Source organism: Mytilus galloprovincialis, chromosome 10 (genome assembly GCF_965363235.1).
Source record: "Mytilus galloprovincialis chromosome 10, xbMytGall1.hap1.1, whole genome shotgun sequence".
In the NCBI taxonomy this organism is placed as follows: Eukaryota; Metazoa; Mollusca; class Bivalvia; order Mytilida; family Mytilidae; genus Mytilus; species Mytilus galloprovincialis.
The window spans coordinates 3,943,605-3,957,245 of record NC_134847.1 but is presented as its reverse complement, the minus strand read 5'-3'; the positions used below and the strand labels follow the sequence as shown (position 1 = coordinate 3,957,245).

At 33.2% G+C, this 13,641-nt stretch overlaps 1 protein-coding gene across 2 annotated transcripts in view; it reads right to left on the bottom strand.

The window, feature by feature from the left end:
- Positions 1–12,703: 12,703 nt before the first annotated feature.
- LOC143049672 (kinetochore protein NDC80 homolog) overlaps positions 12,704–13,641 on the bottom strand; it is a 79,044-nt gene continuing 78,106 nt past the window's right edge. For both annotated transcript variants that reach the window (XM_076223317.1, XM_076223316.1), the window contains one exon: positions 12,704–12,951. In XM_076223317.1, coding sequence (XP_076079432.1) covers positions 12,886–12,951 — 66 coding nt within the window. In that variant the 3' untranslated portion in view covers positions 12,704–12,885. The remainder of the gene's footprint in view (positions 12,952–13,641) is intronic.

The following is a 13,641-nucleotide window of genomic DNA, read 5'->3' as shown; positions in this document are numbered from 1 at the left end:
TTTCTTATGTAGAAAATTATGGATTAAACCTGGTTTGTAGCTAGTTGAACCTCTCACTTGTATGACAGTCCAATAAAATTTTATAATATTGACAACGATGTGTGAACGAAACAAACAGACATAATAGGTAAAAATGTTAAAATTAGGGGTATAACATTCATCATTGTGTATTAAATCACTATAAAAACAAACAATATGTAACAAAGAAACACAAAAAGGCATATATACAAGCACATAAGCAAAAATAACTGACACGAATACAAACATTTACCACTGCACAACAACACAATACAGGGATGTATAAGTGCAGAGCCACGTCATATGTTACAAAGGGCATATAGACAAAGCATATTATCAAAAATGGAAGACAAAAATACTAATTTATCCAGAGCTTACTACCTCTTTTTGCAAAAAGAGACAACATCCTGTCCAAAGTGCAGAAAACAGCCGAAATGGGTAACACAGCGAGAAAATTCCGCACACGGTGGAGGATTTCATCTGGCCCCTAAGCAAATTCGTGTACTGGTCATGTGAAAACGGACGTCATACTTAACTCTAAAACATAGGAATGTTTTTTGCTCTTTGGTCGGGTTGTTGTCTCTTTGACACATTATCCATTTCCATTCTAAAAACAAAACACCAACTACAACAACATACAAATCTATCAAAGACCAAAGGCTCCGGACTTGTGACATGCGCAAAAATGCGGCGAGGTTAAACATGTTTGTGAGATCTATACCCTCTTCGTATAACACTAGCCAATGAAAAATAAACAAACGTACAGCAATACGCACAGTAAAAAAAATAGGTAACAAAAGAAACTAAGCAAAATGACAATGATACATAAATTAACAAAGTATTACTAGCAGTATCAACATTACTACAAATGAAAATATCTTTTAAATCATTTATTCTTGAATTGAATTTTTATTTACTGATAAGTTTAATATTATTCGTTTGTGGTGTAAAAAGACCTTTAAATTTTAAAATGAGACAACACCTATTACATCTCTTTTCTTTTTCTTTTGAAATAAGTTCAGGGTAATAAAAAACTCGTCACTGTCAAGAATGAATTGAGGAAGATATCAGAAAATTTTGCGTATTCGTTCCTTGACAAATACGTACTTTTTTTTAATAGAAAGTGCAGACGTATCATTTTCACAAGTTGTACACAGTAAACTATAACTAGGAGAACATGTTTTTATTTCTTATGAATGGCTCTTGTCGATCCGATGATTCAAGTCGTTTCCAACTGATTGTTACCTACTCTCGCCCAAACGGCCAAGTGAACTTTTTCGATTACTTGGAATCAGTCGTCGTCGTTATCGTATACAATCATATTCCCCTCCGACACTACTGAAACTACTGAATTAAATTTAACCAAACTTGACCACACTCATTATTGAGAGATTTACTTTTAAGTGTTTGCTCATTGATACTGCCTGCAAACCAACATGGCCAAGATGGCTCAAAATAAAACAAGGGGGTTAAATGCAAGTTTTGTCTAATAACATGAAGAGGAGAAACATTACCGCCCTATGAAATTCGTGAGTTTTAATTGTCAATTTTTTTTCTGTGTCCCTTTGATTTTCATGGCAAAATCTTCTTTAAAATTACGATAACTTTGACAAGTATTGTTGTTAATTTGGCAATACAATTTGAACAAAGAATTACAATATATCCATTTGAGGGGAATCATGATTACCAAATAAATTCATGATCCTAATTGTTATTTTTGATATTTATTTTTACCCATCAACTTTAATGACATAATTTCATCAAATTGAGAGACCCTTGACAAATATTGTTGAATCATCAAAACGTTTTGACGCACCCTTAAAAATGCAAATATATTTTGAACCAGTCCGTCCTGTTTTAAATTTCAGCAATGAGTGTGTAAAAATATAATTATTTTCCATTTCCTGCATTAAATCTGGGACTATTATACTAATATAATAGTCCCAGATCAAATTTCTTTTTCGTAATAAAATAAAAGTTTGTACGATTACTTTCCTGGTATAAATCTATTTAATAATATAATAAAAAACATTTCAATCTTTTCTTCGTGCCTACGTCACTATAATACTGACTATTTATATAGCCAATACAAAACAGTGACGGCCCGACAACATTTTAATAAAGGAGTCTACGGAACGTCTGTCTTTTCTATATATACAGACATGGTAAAGTGAGAATGAAAAGAAGTACCAATACACAATGCCAATTACAAGTATCATGTTATATTGTTTAAGGTATGAGATTTTTACTTTTTTTTACTTTGCAACTATTTACAAATTCATTTTTGTGTTGTAGGTGAAATAATACCACAAAAACATTGAAAGAAGCTGAAAACAACGTAAAATATTGATTTTTGACTTTATTTGCTATCAACTATATGGGCGTATGACAAGTTTGCTATCTTTCATTTGCGCCGATTGTTTAAAACAGGTAAATCACAGGTGAATGTTATTTTTTTCTTTATAATAAAGGCAAGTACAGTTTTTGTTTCATCGCATACAGTTTTTATGGATTTTAATGTTTTGAATGTTGTAACTTCGTGATATTCTTATATAGAAAATGGTGGATTGAACATAGTTTTTTTTTAGCGCATTGGACAATATGTGACAGCACTCATTTACTTTAAGTCGACCCAAATGTTGTCTTAAAAGTTAATGACACTCAATTTTTTGTTGCATGTTATTCATTGTATGATTGTTTTACAAGGAAATATTTCAGTATTAAACCCAATCATTTATACGACATCGAAACTTGTCACAATATATATGGTGTAGTACATTCATGTTTGTCTAGTATATAAACAGATATTGTTTTTTTTAAAGCAGTGTAATTTTCTTCCTGTTGCAAATATGTACCCACTGTACTACTCTTACATTCATTGCCGCAAGGAGAGCTATACGAGTTTGTTAGACTTTTTACATTTTATATCTTAAGTCATTTCGAAACATGTGAAAGACAATGCGCCGTTTCAGAATCTAATGCATCCTGGGTAATATTTACAAAAGTGTGCACCAAAACGTCCTGATTGGTTAAAAGTGTCATAAACAATGGAAATTTAACCAATGACGTGACGTTATTTTCATTTTGGGGTACGAACAATGAAATTATCCATGATGCTTTAGATTATGAAACGGCCAATTCCATGGTAACACATGCTCTACTACCATTTAAATATTTGTTTTTCTTTTATTCTAATAGATTGACATAAGGAAACCAGAGAAATGTCAATGGACAAAAAACAGTCGCTTAATTTTTATAAGTTTCTGTGTCAGAAAATTGGATCCGAAGTGGTTGTAAAAACTAGAAGAATCCATTCGATAATAAGTGACATCGGAGCTGCAGAACAAAAACGAATAACTAGTGGAAGTAATGGCGAAGGACTAAATTTTAAAAGTAGCGATATAGATTACATGTTTCTTGATCGTTCCTTCAAAGTATATGAATCAGAAAGAAATGTTGTCCCTCAAGACCTCAGTATTCCTTTTATTATGGATACAGAGGATACACAACCTTGTTTCACTAGGCTACATCTTTTTGACGATAAATTTTATCGTATAATAAATGGTAGCGTTCTGTTGAAAAATGGTCGAAAAAATCTGCTTTCAAGTGAATTGTATAAATTGTATCATTTGAAAAGATTTTGTTTTTCCCCAATCTTTAAGGTTCATGGTCCGTGTTTATCCGATCGGGATGATCGATTTGATTTAGCATATTGTCTTAAATGTGACAATTGGGTATCTCTAGCAAAATCATGGATCACAAGACCACGTAATTGGCCACACCCTGACGTTATTTCCAAAATTATAGCATGTGGTGTTTTGTTTGTACCTATAGGCAATAAAGGGTCCATATATGAACATATTGAGTGGCGAATATCTTTTTCGGTATCAGAAAAGATAATTATATTTTCTTTCAATCATACTCAGCTTCTATGTTATGCCTTATTGAAAATCTTGCTGAAAGAAATAATTGAAAGCCATAAAGACTTAAAAGGTTTATTGTGTTCTTATTTCTTAAAGACAATGTTGTTTTGGATTGCAGAAGAATCAACCCCGTCGATCTGGCGATCAGACAATATAATACCATGTTTCATGGCATGTGTAAAAAGACTGTTGTACTGTGTACAATATTCAACCTTACTACATTATTTTATACCTGACAACAACTTGTTCTCATCACGATTCAACAATACCAACAAACTCAAATTAATAAACATTTTAAACAATACTCATGAAAAGGGAATTCAAAGTTTTTGTTCTACAAAAACCCTGTGCGATTTTGGAAGACTATCATATGAAATCTCTGAGCCATTTGGAAGAAACATTAGAATAATTGAAGAAATTATGCATAAATTTCTTGAAGGTGGAAGTCAGTTTGGTGAAAATACTATACGGCAACTGAACAATTTGATGCATCATTCCAGGACGCGTCTATCTAGAGAAATATTTACTCTACAATTGTCAAAAGCATCTCAATGTGTTTCAAAGTATTCACAAAGACAACATGGATCAAATAACAGAAACCAGTATTTTAAGTACAGATATGATCTCAGCAATTTTCTTCTTGGTTTGAGTACAGATGCAGTATCTGGATGGCTGATCTTGGCCTCTTTCTTCTATGTTCACAAAAAATATTCAACATCGCTCAGAATATTAGACTATGCATTGTCGAAATGCACTGATGAGAAAATTTATTTTCAGCCACGTAACTGCCCGTTTAGTCAGATCCAAGCAAGTGTGTTAAATTTGATGAAACGAGAAAAACTTTATACAGTTTTAAAAACTCTAACTGTTCAAAATATTATATTTGATTGGCAATCGTTTGTCATTCCACCAGAACTACAACTAGATGTGACATGGAATGGTAATGGTGTAGTCTCTTATGCTCCTGTACCATTTGCATATTTCTTAAAGTTCTTGTGCCACTACCATTTACACGAAGAATCGTTGTGTAAACATTGGTTAAGGAAGTTAATGACGTCCGTTAGAAGATGTAAATGGGGAATAAGACTCTTTTCTACAATACATTCAAAGATTTTTGCTGGCATAGCGTATCAAATGCTTGGTGAAGTAGACAAAGCGAGATTTATGTTTGTTGAAGCTTCTATTAGTGACTTTAACGTAAGCAGTGCAAGATACAGGCTTTCGAATTTTTAGACTAATTTATTTTCAATACTTTGTAAATAAAAATAATAAAACTTTCATAAACCGAGACAACCCACCATTTTTTCTTCAAATGTCCTGTGTCATGTCAGGAATATAGTAGTTTTTATAAAATATTCCGTTTTCTGTCCCCGGCATGTTGTTGCTTGTTTTTATAGCATTTCTATGTTTCGTTTGTTCCGTCGGTGTTCTCTAATAGTTGATGTGTTTTTATCGGTATTGGTTTGTGATCCGGATTTGTTTTCGTTTATTCTATTTCTGATTATTGAACAGCGGTATACTTCTAGCTGTTGTCTTTAATTTTTTTTTATTATAAATTGCGATTATTATGATTCCCACCATATTTATTGTTAGTACAGATTTCTGGATTTACCTTCATCAAATTCAAGATTCCTGACCTTCTCTTTAATGGTATTGGTATCAATAAATATCATTTCACTAAATAATTAGTGATTATTATATTTTACATTTATATTTATCACTGAGAAGTACCGTGGATTCCTTTTTTACGTGGCTAAAAATTCTCGTAATTCCATAAATAATTGCATTTTCGTGGTTTTTGCCACAGTCTGCATGCAAGCGTATATGAAATTTATACTTCCTTGGACATCTAAATTCGTGGTTCGCGTAAACCAGAGACATATAATACAACAAATGGAAGTTTTTAACGACCTTGACTGGCTATACAGCCCTTGCACGGTCGGCTTATGAGACATATAATTCTATTGTATAGGGTCTTATATGCCTCTGCGTATACCCACTAAAATTTGGTAATCAGCAATTAAGCAGTTCACAAAATATCTCCAGAGCCTGTATTTAATACCATGATTTCCTTGATAGAGTGGTGCTGATAACAATGTATCGATTAAAGCAGGGTTCCAAGTAATGAAGATGTTATGTATGCCATAGCGGATTGGTTGACCTTTATGGAATACATGAATTCGTTACATAAATGACACAGGCACTCGTCTCAGTATTTCCCCTATATAACTTTGTTATATTAAGGTATATAGGATTTTTTTCTGAGACAAGTGCCTGTGATAAATGACAATGGATATGTTCCAATTGTGTCATAATATCATTATACCGTCATCTTTTCCTCTAATGACACTCCAACGAACTTATAACAGAGTCTGTACGTACATGCGCAACACGATGGGTACTAGGGAGCAGTATCTGCTGGAAGCACTTGAGATTGCCGACAGTTTTTGTGGGATATTTTTTTTCTCGATCGTTGGTTGTTTTGTGTAGTGTATCAAAATTGCTGCTTGTCATTCGTTATTTTCCTTTCGTTGTGTTGTCTTTTTTCTTCAACTTATTTGACTGAACTATTGCTTTTAAAATTGGAGGTGTGCCGAACATGGTATTCCCAAACTTGAATAAAATGTGTTACCAAAAGGGACAATAAAAAACCATAACTTTTTTTTCTTCTAATGACTTAATGAAAAACTATCTAACTAGATAGCTTTTACACGATGGGTACTAGGGAGCAGTATCTGCTGGAAGCACTTGAGATTGCCGACAGTTTTTGTGGGATACTTTTTTTCTCGATCGTTGGTTGTTTTGTGTAGTGTATCAAAATTGCTGCTTGTCATTCGTTATTTTCCTTTCGTTGTGTTGTCTTTTTTCTTCAACTTATTTGACTGAACTATTGCTTTTAAAATTGGAGGTGTGCCGAACATGGTATTCCCAAACTTGAATAGAAAATGTGTTACCAAAAGGGACAATAAAAAACCATAACTTTTTTTTTCTTCTAATGACTAAATGAAAAACTATCTAACTAGATAGCTTGTACGACTTTGCCCCCGCAGAGCTATAGAAAAACAGTACATTAACGGGTGTTACACGGACTCTTTTTAGATGATACACGGACTCTTTTTATTTGTTACACGGACACTTTTTATGAATAGAATCACTCGTGCATGACCAGTGAGTTCATGGGCACTTTATATTAGATTTGAACTCTTTGGTTCACCGACTTATTTCCTGTCTTTTTATTGAACAAAATATTTACGTTAGCACCAATATCTTTTTTCAAACATTTCCAGTAAAATACTATTCAAATCAGTACACTAAGGGATTAGACATTTAACTTCAAAAAAGGGGGGGGGGTATGGCTATCTCCTAAAAAAGTTATTTTGATCCCAAATTTTATGAGAAAAAAAATTATTATGGTCAAGCAGATGACAAATTAATGTTTTGCATGATTCCTAATTTTCCGAATACGGTAAATAGTGCTAATTTAAACAAAACATTTGGGTGATGGCGTTGAAAAGTAAATAGTTAATATTCTCAAAATAGAACATACCGCTCCCTTTATGAAGCAAAATATTCGGTCAATAAATGTTTTCTTCAATATATGGATATGAATAGTATTTTGGACAATGCTGAAAGTAAAGAAATGATGATACTGACGTGTATATTTCAATAAAAATAAGACAGGAAATAAGTTAATAAAAATCAAATCTATTCAAAAGATAAAATCCCTATCAACTCACCAATGCACGATTGATCCTATAAACAAAAAGTGTTCATGTAATACACGTCCAAATAAGCAGCAAATCTAGAAGAAAATCATTAAACTTTGTCATCAATTTTGGGCGGTAAGCTGCGATTGGATCATAATGTAACACGTGTTTATTCCCGATCAACACTTGCATATCTAGAGACGAGCATGAATTAAAAAAAAAATAAAGTATATGCCTGAATATTTATAATATTAAGACAAAATCCATTTTTTCATAAACATTTCATTCACTAATGAAGAAGGAAATTCATTCTTTTGATACATTTATATTGTTATCGAATTTATATCAGTGGCGGATCCAGGTCCAAATCCAGGACAAAACAGGGGGAAGGGGGCCAACTGTATGTCCCCATTTAAATGCATTGATCAACAAAAAAAGGGGTGTTCCAACCCCCGGGACCCCCCACCACTGAATATTAAATTCATGTATTTGGCAACAAACGCGCAATTTTTACGATTTTTTTTAAGGGGGGATGGGGGATGGAATGGCACATCCTGCATTTTTTCATAAAAAAAAAAAGATCACAGCCTGTTATTTTTTAAAATAAAATAGCCCCCCCCCCCTCCCCGCTTTCCGTTTCATCCATAAAAATCAAACGTTATCCTACTTACCACTAAAAAATTTCTTTCATATACTAATTTTTTACGAATTTGCATTTTAAAAAGTTTTAATGTACAACATTCATCTTTTACTTGAAACGGTTCTTTTTTATCAAATTATTAGATTCCTGATTTTTTTTTTTCTTGAAAAAAAAAATCATGATTGAAGGGAAATGAAAAAAAAGGTGTTTATACTATAATTTACATTTACTGCTTTATGGCTATCTAAATTTCTCAAATGTTTAGTCTTGCAAAATGTATTATTACTTTCTTGAAACGTCGTACAAGTCAGATAAAAAACAAAAGTAACAAAAGAAACAGGCCGGTAACAACCAGCTGAATAGTTTTTCTGCACTTGTAGTCTCGTGCAGAAAAACTATCCGGCAACGGTTGTTACCGGCCTGTTTCTTTGTTACCTTTTTATTTTATCTAATACATATAATACCGGGTATTTAATCACTGAACGGTAAGTTCGGAAAATTTCTATCCTGGTATCTACCATGAGTTTATTTACAAACACTGGCGCGATGCCACTGCTAAATTGTTTTTCTCCTCGAGGGTATCATCAGTCCAATAGTCAGCACTTCTGTGTTGACATAAATTATCATTGATATGGTCATTACCATAAATTGACTGTTTACAAAAAATAAACTAAAATTCTTTGAAATATCAAGGATTTCTTAACCCAGGAATCGATTACTAGAGTTGTATTTAGCAAAATTTTTAGGAGTTTTGGGTTTTCAATGCATTCTGGGACATTTATACCAACGGGACTGGAAACTGATCGACCTGTTGAGATTTCAATGCCCCGATAGTGGGATCATTGATTTTTTTGTTTTGATTGACAGGTTATCGTGTCACGTAGTAAATTAGTATTCGGTACATGTAAACAAGTTAGAATCAGTCCTAGATGCATTCAACTTCATATTGTTTTGCCTTTTGAAAGAGGGACGAAAGATACCAAAGGGACATGTACAGTCAAACTCATAAATCTAAAACAAACTGACAACGCTATGGCTAAAAAGGAAAAAGACAAACAAACAACAGCACACATGACACATCATAGAAAACTGAAGAATAAACAACACGAACCCCACCAAAAACTAGGGGTGATCTCAAGTGCTCTGGAAGGGTAAGCAGATCCTGCTCCACATGTGGCACCCGTCGTGTTGCTTATGTGATAACAAATCCGGTAAATAGTCTAATTCGGTTGGTCACATTCATGAAAGGGAAGGGGATTGTAGTTACGACGTAAGGAACATATCCGTTACCATTTGTGAAACGGTTATTCCCGATAACGGTCAACCAACTCGTGATGGCGTCCGTAAAATTTACGAAGGGATGATTTCAACTTCCCCATTTGGAACTCTTGGTTTAATAGCTTCCTTGTGAGAAGTAACCCTCTATCAAGAAAATCAGGAAATGCAAGCACGGGAATATCGTATCAATTGGGAGATATGTACCCCGTATGCAGGTGCTGCTGGAATGTTGCTACTTAGAAATGGAAAGTTCACAATTGGAATGCTGAAATCATCTCTTTTGTCGTAAAGTTTTGTTTTCAACCGACCCTCATTGTCAATTTCTAGATGTAAGTCATTACATGAGGCCGACTTAACTGTATATGTAGTATCCTTTATCTCTCGTTCGATGGGATAGATGCGTTCCACATAGTCACCAAATTTTGAATTATTTAGTGAAAGAACATCATCTATATAGCGGAAAGTAGAGTTAAAGGATATTGCTAACTTCTTATCAAGTTCCTGCATGAAGCCAGCCTCATAATAATAAAGAAACAAGTCGGCTAGTAGAGGGGCACAGTTTGTTCCAATTTGGAATGCCGACAGTCTGTTGAGAAACACGTCCACCGAACGTAACAAATATGTTGTCAATCAAGAAATCAAGCATCTTAATTGATAATATCAGTTTCAGAGAATTTTCTGTTTGAATCAGAGTGATCCTTTACAAAGTAGGATTTATCCCTCCCTAAGACAAGATACTTGTATTTACGTTGGCCATTCTTTTTTATGAAGCAAAGCAATACCAACTCTTTCAATTTGTCTTTTAGTTTGGAATGTGGAATACTTGTGTAAAGAGTAAAAAAGTCAAATGTTTTAATACTGTCAGAGACATATAATACAATTGTATTATATGTCTCTGATACTGTTAAAAGATGAAAGAGAGTTAGATTGTATGTTCTCTAGAAGATATTTGGAATTTTTAAGTATCCACATCTGATTCACGCCACCTCTAGAATAAGCAGTTTCACAATAACTTTGAAGCCTGTCTTTGATTGCTGATAAAATAAATGTTAATAATTTAGAAAGAGGTTTCGTGGAGCACTTGGAAGATCCAGCAATATACCGTTGTTTGTAAGGAAACTTATGAAGTTTAGGTATCCAATACAGTGATGGAAGATCCAGTTCTTCATCTTTGGTTGAAATTCCAAAGGAACACAGAACAGACCTATGATTATCCAGGATTTCCTCTTTGGTAAGTGTCGTGAGGGTATATGTTGAGTTTCCAAGTGAATTGTCAATACCTAATTCGTTTATCAATGTAATGAGTTTTACACACACAAACGATGTTGTTTGGGGCTTTATCTGAGGGGACAACAACATATTTTCATGGAGATAGGATAGGTGTTTTGCAACATTTGGGTCTTTACTCTTTAAAGATTGACGTAGCATGGGCATTGATAGACCCATTCAGTTTCTTAATTCTGATTTGTATCAACGACCTCACTGCCTTAGTCCATTCGGAAAGAGTGTCTACGTCTTCCTTATGAGTAAAATACAGAAAAACAGGTACCAATTTTTTTCACAAAATTTCTTTCTAGATACTAGCTTTTGATCATAAACAAGGTTCTCTCCAAGTTTGGTACAAATCCAGGATAGTTTAAGAAAGTTATTAAAACTTTAAAAACTTTAACCACAGAGTGAATGTTATGTTTTCTGGCAGAAAAAACTAAGTCCATTTATAAGTAAAATACTCAAAAACAGGATTTTGTTTTACAAAATTTACTTCTGGATACTATCTTATGATCATAAACAAGCCTATGTTCACATTTGGTACAAATCCAGGATAGTTTAAGAAAATTTTAAAAACTTTAACTACAGAGTGATCATTTCTGGAATGTCGCCAACGGAATGGAGGATCGCTATGTCTCGCTTTTACGACAATAATACTTTGATGTTTTATAATAACCAATGAGACATATATCCAAATGAATCAGATTAAAGCAACCATGGGCCATTGTTTGACCTTTAACAATGAGTAATCCTATACCATAGTCTCGTTATAGGGTTCTGCATGACAAAATGTGAAACAATTCAATCTAAACAACTTGATTTAAAATAATAACAAATGAGACAGACAGCAACCAACAACCACTACTAGACTCTTGACTTGGGAGAGGAACATTATAGAAGCGGCAGAATTTCACATGTTTGTGAGCCTTCCACCGTTCCCTAACCTGGGACAACTGTGTTACACCACAACGTAAGAACAATCTGTGATAATCAGTTGGAAGTCAATTAACTCAGCAGCAAACAACTATCCTAAAGACAAATGACACATAGAACCAATTTAAAAATACTATCAGTTACAGAAAGCTAGCTCAAAGCTGATAACAACATAGGATTAGTTCATGTATCTCAGACTTAAGTACTCAAATACTTAGCTACAATAAAAACTGGAGGTTCCAATTGATTCAGTAATAAGAATTCCAATAAGTAAATCACTGCTCTGTCAATACTGAGGTTGTGAGTTCGAATCACGCACTTTACAGGTGCGCTCATCTCCAGTCTTTACAATTATTTACCAATACAACATTTTTTTAATTGGAATAATGCAACTAGATGAGTATTGTAGTAAAAAGATATGTATTTATGTCATTAATTTTACATTTTTGTCCATTCTTCAAAAAAGGCAGTTATACACTTAAATACAGTGAATGCATACAATATTTCAGATTTTACTATAATAATTGTTGTTTCAGGTACAGGAATCTATTTCAAAGTTTTCATACACATCTCTTTTTGAATTGGATTGATCAACGGTTGTTAATTTAAGCAGACATCAGTTCAGTTTATAGTAAATATAAAAAAGAAGATGTGGTATGATTGCCAATGAGACAACTATCCACAAAAGATCAAAATGACACAAACATTAATAACTATAGGTCACCGTACGGCCTTCAACAATGATGCCCATACCGCATAGTCAGCTATAAAAGGTCCCAGTAAGACAATGTAAAACAATTCAAACGAGAAAACTAACCGCCTTATTTATGTAAAAAAATGAACTCTGAATGTCTTTTATTGGTTTTTGCAACAATATATATGATAACCTTGTCTCTCCTTAGCTACTTTCCTGGCAATCAAGATAAAAATGCACATTAAATTAAAAGATTGGTTTATAGTGTTAAGAAAGGAAATACAATTCATGCTGTTTAATATATACACATATACACAGTTTGTTCCTCTTTACTGTGACAAACTTCACTAAAGTCAGAAACTAATATCAAATATTCTTGTAAGATTAGAGACATGCTCATCAAGACAATTTTCTTCAGTTCCATCATTTTTCTTTTTCACACTCTTTTCTGTAGGTAGTCACATCTTTTAACATTGTTTCTAATCTTTCCTGAAAAAGAAATTTGACAATTATTTCCATCTTACATTGTGAGCTGCAGAACAAAGTGTATAATGAATGCTTTACATTTAAATAAGAAAGTAAAACCTGCTATCATTGAAAGTCATTAATACAATAGATTTCCGCCACCACTGGCAAGTAATATCTATGTCTCGCAGAGTGTTACTGTCCTCGCAGGCAAGACGATATTAAGTAGTATCTTTCAAATGAAGTAAATGACAAGCCAAACAATTTACTGAGACATTTCATAAACATACATGTAAACTAAATGTTAATTTGCAAATTTCAAAATTACTAAATATAAAATGCTATTAAAAATCATATAAAACACACTTTTAGAAATTCTTTATAAAAAGTTATCAGTTGACTTGTTAAGTAGGTATAGATTATAACATGCCCTTTTCCATCTTGGCCCTGGTATCATCCTGAGACTCCCATATCAGCCTCAAGGCTTTAGTCGAGGGACAATATGGGTCGAGGGATGATACCAGGGCCAATTTGGAAAATAAATGTTATAATCTATATATTACATATATAAGTTCTGCAGAAAAGAGAAAACAAATTTCAATTATAACAATTTAAGGATGTACACCTCTGAGGAGCCAAAAATTTCTAGAATTAAACTTTTTTTCTTAACCTGATTTTTGGGTTTATAAGACTGTAACAAAATAATTGGTGAAG